At 43.1% G+C, this 16,230-nt stretch overlaps 1 protein-coding gene across 5 annotated transcripts in view; it reads right to left on the bottom strand.

Annotated features, from left to right (window-relative positions):
* The window catches only part of PLXNC1 (plexin C1), a 183,844-nt gene that overhangs the window by 146,170 nt on the left and 21,444 nt on the right, over positions 1 to 16,230 (bottom strand). For all 5 annotated transcript variants that reach the window (XM_023738574.1, XM_023738575.1, XM_023738572.1 and 2 more), the window contains exon 2: positions 8,226 to 8,366. In XM_023738574.1, the coding sequence (XP_023594342.1) occupies positions 8,226 to 8,366 (141 nt within the window). The remainder of the gene's footprint in view (positions 1 to 8,225; positions 8,367 to 16,230) is intronic.

The raw sequence follows: 16,230 nt of genomic DNA, 5'->3' as shown, positions 1-16,230 counted from the left end.
ACACAAGATTGAGTAAGGATATTGTTGACGTGTTGTGAGATTGTTAACCATTGTCATAGGGCAACATTTGTAGTAACTGTTAAATGGGAGACTATTTTGTTCTGTAAGCCTTCATCTTAAGTCAGAATAACAGCACAATTGGAAGAGCGTAGTCAGTGTCACTGAACTGTGTGTGTAGAAATTTTTGAAACGGTGTATCTTTGGCTATGTGTATTTTCACCAAAAAAAAAGAAGGCTGAGAATTTAGAGGGTTTATATGTTGTGGGGTTGTTAACCAATGTCATAAAACAACATGTGTACTACTGCTTCATGAGAAACTATTTGTTCTGTAAGCCTTCACCTGAAGTACAATAAAATAAAAAAATAAAAAAAGGTGTCCAGTAAATATTTATTAAAAGAAAACAATGACTCTATCAGCATTCACCATTTCAAAGGACTCTTTAGATATTTCTATCTGAAGCCTGTGTAGAAAACAAAGTTTCTCCGATGGAGGATTTCAGTGCATGTCAACATACTGCTTCTGTTGACATCTTCCTGAAGCCTCATGGTAGGTGATTAACTAGCCTTGGGATTTTTGCTGCATACAAAAAACCCTCCCCAGCTACAGTCCCGAAAGGAACCAAGTAGAGAATTTCACACCTGACTCTTCATTACAAGTTCAGCATCACCCACAGACAGGACACCATGCTGAAGAAAATGAGGGGATGGGGAGGTGGAGAAGAATTAAACGAAAGTCTATTTTTTCCCCTTTACTCTCACTATGAAATAGGAAAGCGATGGGTACTCAAAAAGCTACAAGATTCTACACTAAGTCTATTTTCTTATGCCTTATTCAGGTGCCCTAGTAGTGCAGTGGTTAAGTGCTCAGCTGCTAACCAAAAGGTGGCAGTTCGAACCCGCCAGCCGCTCTGTGGGAGAAAGATGTGGCAGTCACTTCTGTAAAGATTACAGCTGTGGAAACCCTATGGGACAGTTCTACTATAGGGTTGCTGTGAGTGGGAATCAACTCGATGGCACACAACAACATACCTTATTCTGTGGGGCTAACTTGTTGACGAGTAAACAAATCAATCCTCTCATTTTTTTTCCTATAAACAATTTATAAGAAACACTAAAAAATTAAAAAAAAAAAAAAAGAAAAACTGAGACGTAAACCACCACACAGACAGACACACACACAAAAGAAAGCAAGGTAATCATCCAACAGCGCTTAATGGGCTTCAGTAGTTAGGAGTAATAAAGATGAAGTACAAAAATTGAGGCAAATTTCTCTCGTTTCCAATCTACTATTTATTTCAATGTAAGTAATAAAGAAGCATACGGCCTGAGCCAAAAGGTTCTTGATTTGTGGATTACATGGGTGTAATCATTCTAAACCGGGGAGACCCTGCAAACTCACAAACTGGAATGAATGCGGTGGGGGTGAACCTTGAAACAGACTTCATATGACGTTCTAAATAGCCAAACATGGAGCCCATTTCCAAGTTGTGACACTTCCTGCTGCTTTTACTTTTTGGTCCATTACCTCACTCAGCGTACCCCACCCCCAACTCACCCCACATCTGACTTCAGGTCCTGTCCTGGGTTCCTCGTGGCCTCCTTTTCCTTATTGGAACATTCTGTGGCAGCATAAATAGAGCTTATCCTTATAAAGATTTATTTTTTTGCTGTTGTTGCTTTCTTTTATCTTACTGAAAACTTTAATAACCAGAGTCAAGACAGACCCTTCAGGTATCATTCTGTTTGAATGCAGGAAGAACTTTCTGGAACTGGGATTAATTTCACTCCGTGGATAAATGAAAGCTATTCGTGGAGATGGAGTTCTGAGGGCCACATAGGTAGGGAGCCCCAACTCTAAGCAAGTGAGAAGTGCTTCTTTGCTGGATATGGGAAAAAAATACGATTCAGCTTCCGGTACCCTGAACCATACTTTAGTCCCGGGATGTTGGGGAAACCCAACACTGGCCTCCTATCTAACGGAAGCCACTCAGAAAATCACCTTGAACACAGAACATCTACCTTTGCTCCAAAGAAGGCCAGTGGGGAAAAGCTGGAATCCCAGTAGGGATTCAGAGGCTCCATGTGATACTTGAAGCTCCCAGAGGAGAAGGCTCTTCCTTTTTCTAATACAGAAGTCTGCACTCAACTGGGTTGCCAGGAGGCGTTTTCCAAAACCACAGAAGCCATAAGGCCTTCTCGTGAAACCCCAAACAGTTGCATCTTGTTATCAACTCAGATACCCGAAATATTAAAAAGAAAATAAAAAATAAAAACCAATTCCACAAACTCTCTCAAGCTCTATAGACTACATTTTTAATTGTGTTGTTGTGTGCCACCGAGTCGATTCTGACTCATCGCGACCCTATATGACAGACTAGAACTGCCCCATAGGGTTTCCTAGGCTGTAATCTTTATGGGAGCAGATGGCCATGTCTTTTCTCCCTTGGAGTGGCACTTGACCATTGTGCCATCATGGCTCCTTTTACATTTTAATTGTTAGTGCAGCTTGAAAACCAGTTGCCTTCAAGTTAATTTGCACTCATGCTGACCCCCATGAGTGTCAGAGTAGAATTGTGCTCCATAGGGTTTTCAATGGCTGGTTTTTCGGAAGTAGATCTCCAGACCTTTCTTCCAAGGTGCCTCTGGGTGGACCTGAACCTCCAATCTTTCAGTTAGCAGTCGAGAATGTTAACTGTTCACTCCACCCAGCATGTTGGGGATTAAAAGTTTGGGCTCTGAGGACAGACTGCTTCTGTTCAAATCACCTTGAGGGAGTTCTCCAACCTTTCTAAGCCTCACGTTTTATCATTTATAAAGTGAGGTGGTAACAGTATCTACCCGTAAGGATTAAACGAGTTAACCAATGCAAACGCTGGTTCTAATGCCTGACATATAGTAAGAGCTCAGAAATGGTAGCTATTATTATTCCTTACCCACTGCCTTCTTATCTTTTATGCTTACGAGAAAGGTTAACGGGCATGCATAAAGTTACAAATTTCAAATTTCATGCATATTCCGTTATTAAGTTATTTTACCACCTCGAAAAGCTCAAAATATTCAATTCTGCCGTTGAAATGAGGACAATTTTCTATACGCATCAGAGTCAGCTCAAAGGAATCCAAGCCACATGATAGGCTGCTGTAGGATCTGGAGAAAGATTTAGTGTGTGTTTATAGAAATGCACACACTCGATAGTGTGCTTGCTGGGCAACACGTGCTGTGTGAGTTCCCAAACGCTGAGTTCAGAGTGACCGTATTTTTTCAGCTGATCTCAGTGGAGACGCTGACAACTGAAAAATTATTGCACGAAATCATGTTCAGAAAGGAAGTTAAATGGGGAAATAACTGGGGAATAAGTAGACATAACTTGTTTGATGGCCATTAGAACCGCACACATGGATGAAATAAGGAGGCAGATTAGGTGCTCTCAAAGGGCCCACTCAGCTCTAAATTCCTTCAATTTTTCTAAAACCTTATAAAGGGACTTAGGAGTAGAGGCAGGAGAAGAAGGGCACTTAAGGTATTAACATACTATCAAGTCTTTAGTGTTCTCACTGATCATCATTAAAAACTTACCTTTGGAGGTAATGTCTTCTTACTTGGAAGACATGCATGTCTTTAATGACACGTTAAAAGTGATTCAATATCTCAGCTTAAATTCAAAATATAATGTTTCCACAGGTAGTAGCCAGAGATGTCTCAGAAGTCAGGCCTGACAATCTGCTTCAGAAAGATCACAGCCTTGAAAACCCTATGGAGCATTTCTACTCTGCACACATGGGGTCACCATGAGTCAGAATCGAATCGATAGCAACTAACAACAAAAACCAAAAAACCAAACTCAACTCCACTACTGTTGAGTTAGTTCCAACTCATAATGACCCGCTAGGGTTTCCAAGGCTGTAAATCTCTACGGTAGCAGACTGCCACATCTTTCTCTTGCAGAACTGTTGGCGGTTTTGAACTGCCAACCTTTCGGTCAGCAGTTGATTGGTTTAACCACTGCGCAATCAGGGCTCTTTACAGCAGTGATTAAAAATGCCGTTTACAAAGAATTTGCAAAAACATTTTACTATAAGCATTCCCTCTTGTTAATGGAAGGATGCAAAATTCTACATAGAGTCTGACCTCAATTATGTAAAAAATAAAATAAAAAGACACCAAAATGTAGACAGAGGTTGCCTCTACATGATGGAGTTAGGGGTATTTTTTTTCTTTGCCTCCCCACCCCTGCTAGTTTACAACTCTCTGTGTGAGCACATATTACTTTTACAACAAGAAAGAAAATATTTGATAACATGATAAAAAGTTGCACCAAATTATATGAAAACTCCATGAGGCTTTCAGAGATTTGAGACGTCAATTTTTTTGTTACTGTTGCGGTAAAAAACAGCAATTGGCCCCCAAACACTGCTACCTGTCTCTCATCAAACCAGGCGTATATTATAGTGCCTGCCATATGTCAAAATGCCGTCAACTCTTGATCACTCAGAAACTGATGAGTCAGGCTGCGGGAGATCCAAGCCCTCTTTCTTCTCTTCTTCCCAGCGTCTACGTTGGGTTTGGTTTTGTTTTGTGCGGTTCATTAGTACCTCCCTCCACTCTGCAGCTTAAGAAGCCAGACTTATATCTATCAATGCTCGTCTTTTCTAACAGTTCTGGTGACAAGCTGGCATGAGAGAAGCTTGAAGCTTTTGAATAAAAGGATTTGGGGATTATCTGTGGCTTCCAAATCATCTGTACAATCCAGGGGCTTCAGTACGCTGGGTAATTTCAGGGCTGCATCCAAGAATCTGCACACAGGATAAATGAGGGAGTCTCGGGAATTATGGGCTGTTCTTGGGAGACTGGTAGGGCCAACTCAGCTCAGATTCGTCCCTCACAACCTCCTCCTGCAGAAGGGAATTTTCCTGAGGGAATCTCTGAGGGGGGAATTAATTCCCAAGAATTTACCATGCCGGTGGTATTCCCTCAGGCAGACAGTCAACTTTCTCCCTCTAGAGCTGGGATTCTCACTTGAGCCTCTAGGATCCTTAACCCACCCCAGGAGGATCAGCTTCTCACCACAGACCCCTATCAGCATGCCTCCCCTGGAGAGATTGTGCCTGGGGCAGAGATTACAAAGGCAGTGTAGCATAAGGGTTAATAGTGCAGTCTGTGGAGTTGCTCCAGGTTCACATCCCTGCTCTGCCATTGTGCGACCCTGGGCAAGTTATGCAACTTCTCTGGGCCTCAGTTTCCTCATCTGTAAAATGTGAGTAGTATACCTACCTTGAGGACTTTAGTGGTTCAGTGGTAGAACTCTCACCTTCCATACGAGAGGCCCAGGTGCGACTCCCAGCCAATGAACCTCATGCACAGCCACCACTCCTCTGTCGGTGGAAGCTTGTCTGTTGCTAGAACACTGAACAGGTTTTAGTGGAGCTTCCAGACTAAGACAAACAGGAAGAAAGGCCTGGCAATCTACTTTTGAAAATCAGCCAGTGAAAACCCTATCGATCACAGCAGTCCAAACCTCAACCACCATGGGGAAAGCAGAGGACTGGATGGCATTTTGTTTCATTGTGCATGCGGTCACCACGAGTCAGGGGCAACTCAATGGCAGCTAACAGTAGCCACCACAAGGGGTTACGGGGAGGACTCAAAGAAGATTAGAACACGCAGAGTGCCTGGAGTAGAGGGAGCACTCTGTACATGTTAGCCGTGACAAACAACAACAAACCAAACAACCCGCCCTTGTTATTTGCTGTGGCCTTTGAAGGCGTAGCCCATACAGATCCTGAGGAAAGTGAAACCGCAGTCAGCCCCCTCCTCCTCTGTAGTATAAAGTTGCAGCTCATCCCTGCTCCTCTTGTGCCACAACATCACTAAACACTGGCCAGCTGCACGCAAACTGCTGGGGTGAACAAACAGGACAGGCGAAACCAGGCCTTCCCACGGGGTCTATATATAGCTGAGTGTTCTTTCACCTCCAACTCACCATGTAACAGTTTGGTTGGCTTGGCTTTGGGGAAACTGTGCTTGTCAAAACACTTGTCAAACATATCCCAAATCTGAAAAGATAATTGGTGAGGAGGCCCACTTAGGATTGATGAAGACTTCTGCCAGGTCCATGGGTTCGATCAGCCTGACCAGGTTGGTGAAGCTACAGGTGTTTCCTTGTGGTACTGAGTGACTTGTATAGAACGACTGATGGGTATTTACCTTTCCTCAGGAAATAAAGCTAACGCAACAGGAAAGATGATCGATGTATATTTTAAAAGAAGGTGTATACAAACAAACTCCCTCCCATATGTTACTGGGTTTCCTCCAAAGACAACAGATTAAATCAAATGCCTACCAGGCACTCAGCACCATATCAGGCTGTGGGAATTCATGGCCTTTTCTCAAGACGCTTAAAATCCAATTGGGAAGGAAAAGGCAAATGCAAGTGAGGGGGTAGGCACCAAAGCAAGCATTTGTAATGAGCCAAAAGAATGATACAGATAATGAGTACTGTAGGAGAGGAGGGGAAAACAAGATCACTTAAGGGTTAGAAGCCCTCACAGAAGAGGTGACAGCTGAGCAGAATCAAAGCATAGACAGATTGTTGTTGTTAGTGGCTGTCGAGTGGGTTCTGACTCATGACGACCCACGTACACAACAGAACAAAACATTGCCCAGACCTGCATCATCTTCAAGATTGTTGGCATGCTTGAGTCTGTTGTTGCACCCACTGTGTATTCTGAGTGCCTTCCAACCATCTCGGACAATATTCTGTTGTGATCCATGAAGTCTTCCCTGGTTAATTTTTGGTAGTAGATCACCAGGCCTTTCTTCTTAGCCTGTTTTAATCTGGAAACCCCACTGAAACTTGTCCACTACAGGTGACCCTGCTGATATTTGAAATACCGGTGGCATAGCTTCCAGCATCACAGTAACACACAAGCCACCACAGTACAACAAACTGACAGATGAGCAGTGGATAGTTAAGGGATGAGTCAGTAAAGCAGAGAGAGAAAGTAAGCATTGAAGGCAGGGGGTACAGTAAGGGCAAAGATGTAGAAGCAGGGCCACACAATGCACATTTGGAGAACAGCAAGTAAATAGGCTTGGCTAGGATGGGGGATTTGTGTATAGAAGACCAAACTACAGACCATCAGAGTAGAAAGAGGCTTTCTAGGCTGTCTCGTACAATCTCATTTTATGGTTGAGGAAATGGAGACCCAGAGAGGTTAAGTGATACACCTAAAGTCACATAGCTATTTATCGGTGGCAGATCAGTTTAGAAACAAATCTGTCAGTATTGAGTTAAGAATCTGAGCTGATAGTAAATTGACTGGCTACATAGAGACAAAGGGGTTATCAGTCTAGCAAGATAGAATTTGTGTTGTTCCCAACCATGAATGCTCGTGAAGGCCACAACAGATGCATGCTGATGATGACAATGATAAAATACTGCTGTTAGCTGCCATCAAGTCACATCTGACTCATGGCAACCTTATATATGACAGGACAAAATGTCCCCCAGTCCTGTGTCATCTTCATGATTGTTGGTAAACGATACGACGACCACTACATAATTCTGGACAAGTCGTTTGGTATCTCTGATTTCATTTTCTTCCCCTTCTCCTGTCAAGGAATAAAAATCTCAACTTGATAAGAGCCTATCATACAGTGGGAAAAAAACAGTCCTCAGAGATAAAAGTCAAGTGGAGTCTGAAACGGTTTCAGATCTCTAACCTCTCCGTGGTGTGTGTGGGTACAAAGAGCAGAAAACAAACCCCTTCTGTGGGTGGCAAGTGGGCTGGAGGGAAGGAACACCTGTTTTTTCTTCGTTTCAAGCCCTATAATCTCTCATCTCTTTGAAGTTATGAGAAATCAGGTGCTTTGCACATTCCATTATAAAGGAGATAGAATTGAAAGGTTAAATGTCTTAGGAAGGTGAGTCAGGGATGGGGCAGGGACCAGACCCCCATTTACTTCACCCAGGGAGCGTATGAGTAAGGAAGGGTAAATATCTTGGCACTCTCTTGGGAAGCAAAGTGGCTGGTGCTTCATTACATGGCTAGAGTGGTTATTATATATAGATTTCCAGAATTTCTTTCAGGCCATTTCTGGAGGCCTCAGAGGAATTCACAATGCAAATGCTATAGTCTTGTGTATAACCCAGAAGCAATAAACAAAGAGAAAAAAAAAAAGGATCATTATTAAAATAGATGTCGAAGAAGGCACAGAAAACCAACCTTAAGTAACTGGCCATCTCCAGTCCCCAAGAATAAAACAGTCCTGTTCATGACCACGGTGCCATAAACGGATGTCAGGTCGGAATGGATCAAGGTAGATGATGCAATCGGTTGTACTCTTTCAGGTTGATTCTCTTTTTTCTGAACATGCACACAAACGCACAAAAAAAAAGAGAGATAATTTTTAACAGTGATAATTCTCATTATAATGATAAAATGTCACTCATCTTCTAGGTGGATCCCACTTCTGGGCACCAAATTCATTTTCTTAGACAAGATCCTCGAGAGCCGCTATCTGCAAAATCACCATGGTTGTCCAACCCATGGAAAGCCATTTGTTTATTATGTATTAACATGTATTGATTGCCAGTGGTGAGCTAGCCATCCATTTAACACTCCCACAGCTAATATATGAAGCCAATTTCCACTTTATTGCCAGGAGAGAGTCTACTGCTCAATTGGGAGGGAGACAATCTTGATCTTGGCTGTCTGCAGGTTCCTGCTGCAATTCATTTTAGCTACGTTTTGGCTTCTGTGAGGTTAAACACAAGTCATTTCCCAAGATGTGACAGACAATCCTATTGGGTGTGATGACAGCGGAGGGACTCTGGTTTGACAAGAGGGGTCCAACATGAAGCCCAAAGACGGGGTAATTATATTCAGAGGGGAAAATATGATCATGGATGGTGGGTAAGACAGAGCCACAGAGCTAAAAAGGAACCAACCAGAAGGTCTGAACCTGATGCAGACGCTCTTGAAGAGGAAATGAAAAGCGTAACTCTCAACCTGAAGGCATTTAAATTGTCTGAGTCTTTGAGTACATATAATCATACGTTTGTTCCTGATCATTAAATAAAGCCCCCCTTTAAACCCAGAGCAGAGAGAGTGTCGACCAAAATGTCTTTTTCTTCCTTGTTTAAAGGAATGAAGTGTTTCATGCTGCTTCCTGCCTTCAACGACAGGAAACTGAGTTTGTAACACAAATCTCTGAAAGATATGGAGCTAGAAAGAACGGTTGCCATCTGTAGCTACTGAGCACATTGTGATAGCATACTTTATCAGCCAGAGCTCAGTTCCCAACTGTATCAAGGTTTTCAAAGACACATTTAAGTTTTAGCCAATGGGAGAGCCGGTGAAGTTCAGTAAGCAACTCCTAAAATCGCCTTGTTTTTGGAGAGGGGAGGTGGGTGGGAGGAAGACTAAGACTTACTAACTTCATTACATTATCGCCAACAGTGTTTATATCTTTCAATTTATGTCTTATTAAATATTCATTATTTTTAAACCCACCAAGTTTCATTAACATCTAAACTAAATGAATTCATGGACTAAATTGATTTCTGAAGCTTTAAAGTGCCGTCTATATTTCTTTGTGGAAGTTGCACTGTGAGGAAAAGATAAGCTAGCAAGGATTGCTCCAATGCCATGATCACTTTTCAAGGAAAAGATGTCATAACCTAAAAGAAAGTGACTTATTTGCATAAAATATTCTATAGCAAACTCAGTTTAAGAAGAGTTTTGGAAAGCCCATTAGAGATATTTTTTTCCCCTGTTAAAAGATACTTTTCATGCAGATGAGGAAGATGAGGAGCTGTCCTGTTAAAATTGAAGTTAAAGAAAAAAATCTCCGTGGGTATAGGGATTGGAACAATAGATCACTGTTCAGATAAGGGAGCCTCATGACTATGAGCAGAAAAAGAAAAATCGGGTGACCTTTAGACTGAAATAAATAAATAAATAAAACCACACCACACATTTTGCTTTAAAATAAAACTAGGATTGTTCAGACTTAAGATTGGCTGACCATGCTCATCATTTTTATTAAATATTTGAACATGCCAGAGAGGCCAACTTGGAGAATTGGGCATAATCTCTGTCTGGGCAACAGAAATGTTCTAGAGCCACCATCTTTGGTTGGAGGACTCCATTCTCCGCTCATCCCATGACACAGTAAGAGTAATGTCCATGGACTGTGGATCATCCACAAGGACCAAACGGGACAGTGTACTCCCAAGTTTGATATACTGTAAAAAACCCATTGCCGTCAAATGGATTCCGACTCATAGTGACCTTATAGAATAGAGTAGAACTGCCCCATAGAGCTTCCAAGGAGCGCCTGGTGGATTCGAACTGCCAACCTTTTGGTTAGCAGCCATAGCTCTTAACGACTATGCCACCAGGGTTTACAGGTCTGATATACAGTAGGTGCTTCATAACTGTAGCTCTTGTGATTAGCCAAGAATCATGATGCCATAGGTGGCCTTTGCTGAGGTGTGATGAGATACCCTGTTTGTGCAAGACTGGCTCTAAAACACAGAGGCAGCTCAAAAACTGAAAGGGAACAAGGAGGATACTGGTTCTAAATTACCGCCTCACTCTGTCTTGTGCCCTTCCAAGACTTGTGACTGTCCCTCAGTAACTGTAGTTTTCTAAATTAAGTCCTAGATCAATAGCATAGGTAAGTAGTACAGCCATTAAGTCAATATTTCCAAACTTGAAAAGCTGGCGGTAGGGTACAAACCATCTGCAACTAGAAGTCGGCGTGGTTAGGTTTGCATTCAAGCTGGGTTCTCACCCACTGAGCGACCTGGGCAATTGATTTAATCCATTTAATCCTGTTGTGGGGGTCAGGACAATGATGCCTGATTGGTAGGGTCATTATGAAGAAGAAATGAAAACTATAATGTTAGTACTAGCAGTAGTAGTAGTGATACCAGCTAAGGTGTACTGAGAGCTTACTGTGTGCTACCTGGAGTATTTTACCATCTTACCTAATAGAGGCAGTATAGGGTAGTGAGCCAGACTGCCTGGGTTTGAATCCTGGCTCTGTCACTTATTAGATGAGTAACCTTGCGCCCATTATTATTATCTCTGTAACTGAGTCACAGAGAGCTGTGACTGTTTCCTCCTCTATGAAATGGAAGTGATGATAACAGCATCACTCCCATGGACCTGTTATGAGGACTGAATGAATTAGAACACACGTAAGGCTGAGAACAGTGTCCGGCACCTAGCGACACTCAATCTATGTTTGTTACCATTACCTTATTAAAAACACAAACAGTTGCTGCCACACCCATAGCAGTTATTTATTCCTTTTTCTTTGCTAAAAGAAATTTAACTTTGTTCAGGTGGCAATGAGTTCAGGCCTGAGGGAAACCATGATTGGTCCAAGCCAAATGGTAATCTCATTTCCCATTGTCAGATACTTGTTTCCCCACCCCTTAGATCTGGGTGGTACCAACAGTTAATATGCTCAGCTGCTAAACTGAAAGATTGGCGGTTTGAGTAAACCCAGAGGCACCTCAGAAGAAAGCCATGGCGATCTACTTCCAAAGAATCAGCCATTGAAAGCCCTATGGAGCACAGCTCTACTCTGACACACATGGGGTCACCATGAGTCGGAATTGATTCGACAGCAACTGGTGGTGGTGGTGGTGGTAGAACTAGGGGTGTCTGTGTGGCCCAGTTATGTTCAGTGAGATGTAAGAAGTGGGAATGGCTGGAGGGGCTGCTGGGAATGAGTTTTCTCCTTGATAAGAGGACTCTTGAGGATAGCCCCTTTGCCCTCTTCCCTCATTTCCTACCTTTAAATACAGTGTATGAGGCCAAAAGTCGGGGAGTGGCAGCAGCCGTTTTGCTTCCACGAGATTCAAGCCGGAGGGTGAAAATCAACAGCTAAGACTGGTGCAGAAGAAAGATGGAAATATCCTAGGTTCTTGAGAACACCACTGAGCCACAGAAGCTCCAACCTTTAAACTTTTTATTAACAGTACATGTCTTGGTTTAAGCCACTGTTGGTTGGGCTTTCTGTTTCTTACGGCTAAACGCAAGTCGCTTTGTATAAAAAAATGAGTCATGACTTGTTGGTCTGAGCATTAGGCCCTGACTTTTCCTCAACAGCTGGTCAAGCGTTGCTCCTTTCACCACCCTGGAGCACCCTGGCCACAGTCAGGATTTTATAGCCAATTACAAAAGTGGGCCTGGAACAAAGTAGGAAGAAGGAGGCTTGGACCTCCTGAAAACTCTAGGGCCTGCTCCAGCTGAATGGAAATGGATTGTTTTGTGTAGAAACACACAGAAAGGGACAGGTCCTCTTGAATGGAAAAAAGGAGCCCTCTGAGCTGCTTTCTTATGCTCGTTTCAGCAAATGAAAACAAAAGAAAGACAGGCTCCAGAGAAACATCCTAACAAAAGTGGAGTTAATACCTAGGGAGCCATGGAGAAAAATGGGGAAATAGTGCGGCTGGCCCCATGTCCAGATATTATTCTTACTCTTTTTTTTTTGGCCTATTTTCTATCTCGCCCTTCTCTCCCCTTAAGGCATAATCGCTAATGTTGCTCTCACCTATTCAGTCTAGTTTATTATGTGTAATTTATTTCTGAATCCTAGCCTCTGCTTGTTCGTCTGTGTGTAACAAGGTTAATGCCTTGTAATGATGCTTTTGTCAGTTCTGCCTTTCATGACAAAATCCAATCTTGATTTAGCTCTAAACCTTGTCTCCCCTTTGGGCTTTCTTGGTTCCCTCAGAGTTGTCATTCTGCTTCTCCTGCCTGCCATACCTAACCACAACGTCATGCCTACACATTAGCCAGCTGTGAGAGGGAAACTTTTTTTTAGTTTGAGGAAAAAGCTACGTTGCCTCAAAGAATGTTTGGGCTGAAAAGAGAGGGCACTGAGCCCCAGCATACCAAGTTGGGACCAAGACTACTGAGCAGGGGTGAGTGCCAGTGGGTAGGTGAGTGTGTGTGTGTGTGTGTGTGTGTGTAGAGGGAGTAGTGAGCATATCACAGGAGAAACAGCTTAACCTTACTGCTTCTCCATACTATTTTTCATTGACAATAAAGAGATCGGCTGCTAACCAAAAGGTCGGCAGTTCAAGTCTACCAGCCACGCCTTGGAAACCCTATGGGGCAGTTCTACTCTGTCCTATACGGTTGCTATGAGTCGAAATCGACTCGACGGCAACGGGTTTTTCAGTTGTGCATGCACAACTCCAGGGGGCACCAGTCACATATTCTGGGGTATGAAAGGCAACTTCTGGAGTTGAGCAACACAGTGCCCTGACCCTACCATGTGAAAGGTGGCCCTGTCCGTATATTTACCCAGACTCTTGGCGGTTCAGGCAGTGTATTCACGTCCATGCTGCAGCTGCTATGGCAACAGCAAGAGGAAACGTGGATTAAAGTGGTACATCAGATGTTGAGGACCAAGCAAAAGTCAAGCATTTTACCTCTGAGGTACTGAAAACCAGAAGCCCAATGCCTTCCAGTTGACTCCAACTCATGGTGACCCACTGTGTGCCACAGTATAACTGTGCTCCATAAGATTTTCAACAGTTGGTTTTTCTGGACATAGATCGCCAGACCTTTCTTCTGAGCTGCCTCTAGGTGGACTCAAATCTCCAACCTTTCGGGTAGCAGCCGAGTGAGTTAACCGTTTGCACCACCCAGGGACTCCAAAGTACTAAAAGGACTCCTTTATTTTGATTTTTCCTTGAGGGGAGGATAAATACCAACCAGATGCCTATCAATTTCTTAGACACTGATGAAATGCTTTTCTTTGGGAAGCATTTTAATTCTGCATTTTGGTTCCTCTTTGGGATGAACTTATTTTGAAGGAGTTTCTTCATCATTTCCTATTACTTACCCAGTAGCCCACTTGTGGTTAGGAGACATTAGAAGGAGCCTCGTTCCTGAGTTCTGGTTCCCATTCTGGCCCTCACAGGCTGCTTGATTTTGGCAAGTTAAGTCCATGAGCCACAATTAGTGTATTTGAAAAAAGGAGACAATAATACTACATGCCCTGGTTATCTCTCAATATGGTTGTGAGGCTCAAATGAAATAATGTGGGTGAAAATAATTACAGAACTATATTCATCAAGCTCGGGAGATGAGAGGAATCATTACTGACCCATGTTAGATCGTGATTTTATTAACCGTTAAGGGTCCTGTCACTTTTCTTTATTCTTCCAGAGTATACAGCATCGATCAGGTTCTGACTAAGTTTATGGTATCTCTCTGATCATCTGAAGGAAGAATTTACATTGGGGATGCAAGTGATCAAACGGAAAAGTTCAAAGTGTGCAGGAGAAGCAGAGAAGGGAAGTTTAGGGACACGGCTGGGCAGCCTCTGCACCAGGCAAGCATTGGGCAACATACAGCAGGAAATAAGCAAAGCTGTGAAGTGTGTTTTTAACATCCCCCCTCCTTCTCTTGTGCCTTCTCTCCTTCCTCTAAGGAAGGGCCCACCAGCCTCCCAAAGCTGTTGTTGTTGTGTACTGTTTAGTCAACTCCCTCTCAAAGCCACCCTATAGGAGGCTGTAATCTTTATGGAGGCAGATCGCCAGGTCCTTTTCCTGCAGGAAGGTTCGAACTGCTGACCTTTCGGTTAGCAGCCGAGTGCTTAACAACCGAGCTCCCAAGCCTACCCACAGCCAAAGTCCCACTCTCCAAAATTTATCCTTCTTTCTTTTTGCTTTACCCTTCAGTCTAACTGACCCCATCCTGATTTATTCCCCCATCCTCTCTCTATGGCTAATTTCAGTCAATTACTTATAAAAAACAAAAAACCAAAAAAACCAAACCAGCTGCCATTTTAGTCAATTCCGACTCATGGCAATCCCATGTGTATGGAGCAGAACTGTGCTCTGTAGGGTTTTTAAGGCTGTGACTTTCGGAAGCAGATCACCAGGCCTTTCTTCTGAAGCATCTCTGTGTGGGTTTGAACCACCAACCTTTTGGTTCTATTTGCACCATCCGGTGACTATGAAAAGAGAACCTGACTAAAATAATTCCCCCAAAAGATATGAGTGGTCGTTAGTGTAAAAACTGCATTTTTCTAGATTCATAGAGTTGGAAAACTCAATCCACCAATATTTTTCTACAGGAGAGGTACTGGAATTCTGGGTGGGATAGTTCTTCACTGCGGGGGAGGGGTGGTTGTTCTGCACCATGCAAGACTTTTAGCATCCCTGACTGCAGTCCACAAAATACCAGTACTGCTCACCATCATTCTACTACTGCAAAAAAGCCTCCCCCTACCAAAATCAGTTGCCCTTGAGGCCACCCCAACTCATGGCGACCCTATATGTGTCACAGTAGAACTGTGCTGCATAGGGTTATTGATGGCTAACTTTTCAGAAGTAGATTGCCAGATCTTTCTTCTGAGGCACCTCTGGGTGGACTTGAACCATAAACCTTTCAGTTAGCAGCAGGGACTCTGCATATGCTGTTCGGACTGCCTGGACCTCTATCCATTGATGAAAGGTCCCTTGTCTTTCAGTTGGAGTCCCTGGGAGGTACAAATGGTTAACACGATTGGCTGCTAACCAAAAGGATAACCGTTTGTACCACCAAGGAACTTACCTCCCCCACCCCACACCCCCGACATTTACATTTTCAAATATCTTCTAAGGAAATATCATTATCCCCTGTTGAGAATCTGAGAGTCACTGAAAAATTGTTTCCAGACTTTTTTTTCCTCCAACCCTATTCCTCCCCAGTTGTTCCCATCATGGTAAATGGCACTACAACCACCCTCGACCTCCTCTCTTTTCATCATTCTTCACATCCAGTTTATGAAATCCCAGCAGAGTATCCCAAAAAACCTATCTCAAATCCATCTTCTCATCTCCATAATCTCCACCCATTAATAAGGAGCCTCCATTATCTAGTTTCTGATCTGCTGATCTCAGTCTCTCCATTTCATCCTACAATCTATTATCCATCCAGGAGCCAGAGTGATCCTTTAAAACAGAAATAGGCCATGTGATGCCCTGCCTATAACTCTTCAACGGATTCCCATCACACTTAGAACTAAATCCAAATGCCTCCCAGGCCCTACCTGAGCTGGTACCTGCCTACTTCTTCAAACTCATCCCTTGCTACTCTTCCTGTTCACTCTGCTTCAGCTCTTGTACTGGTTTTCTTTCAGATCATTGAACATATTACCATATTTCGGCCTAAGGGCCTTTGCACATGCTACTTCTTCTAGTTCACGAGG

The sequence above is a fragment of the Trichechus manatus genome, unplaced genomic scaffold (assembly GCF_000243295.1).
Source record: "Trichechus manatus latirostris isolate Lorelei unplaced genomic scaffold, TriManLat1.0 scaffold00119, whole genome shotgun sequence".
In the NCBI taxonomy this organism is placed as follows: Eukaryota; Metazoa; Chordata; class Mammalia; order Sirenia; family Trichechidae; genus Trichechus; species Trichechus manatus.
This window is presented reverse-complemented; position numbering and strand designations above follow the sequence as displayed.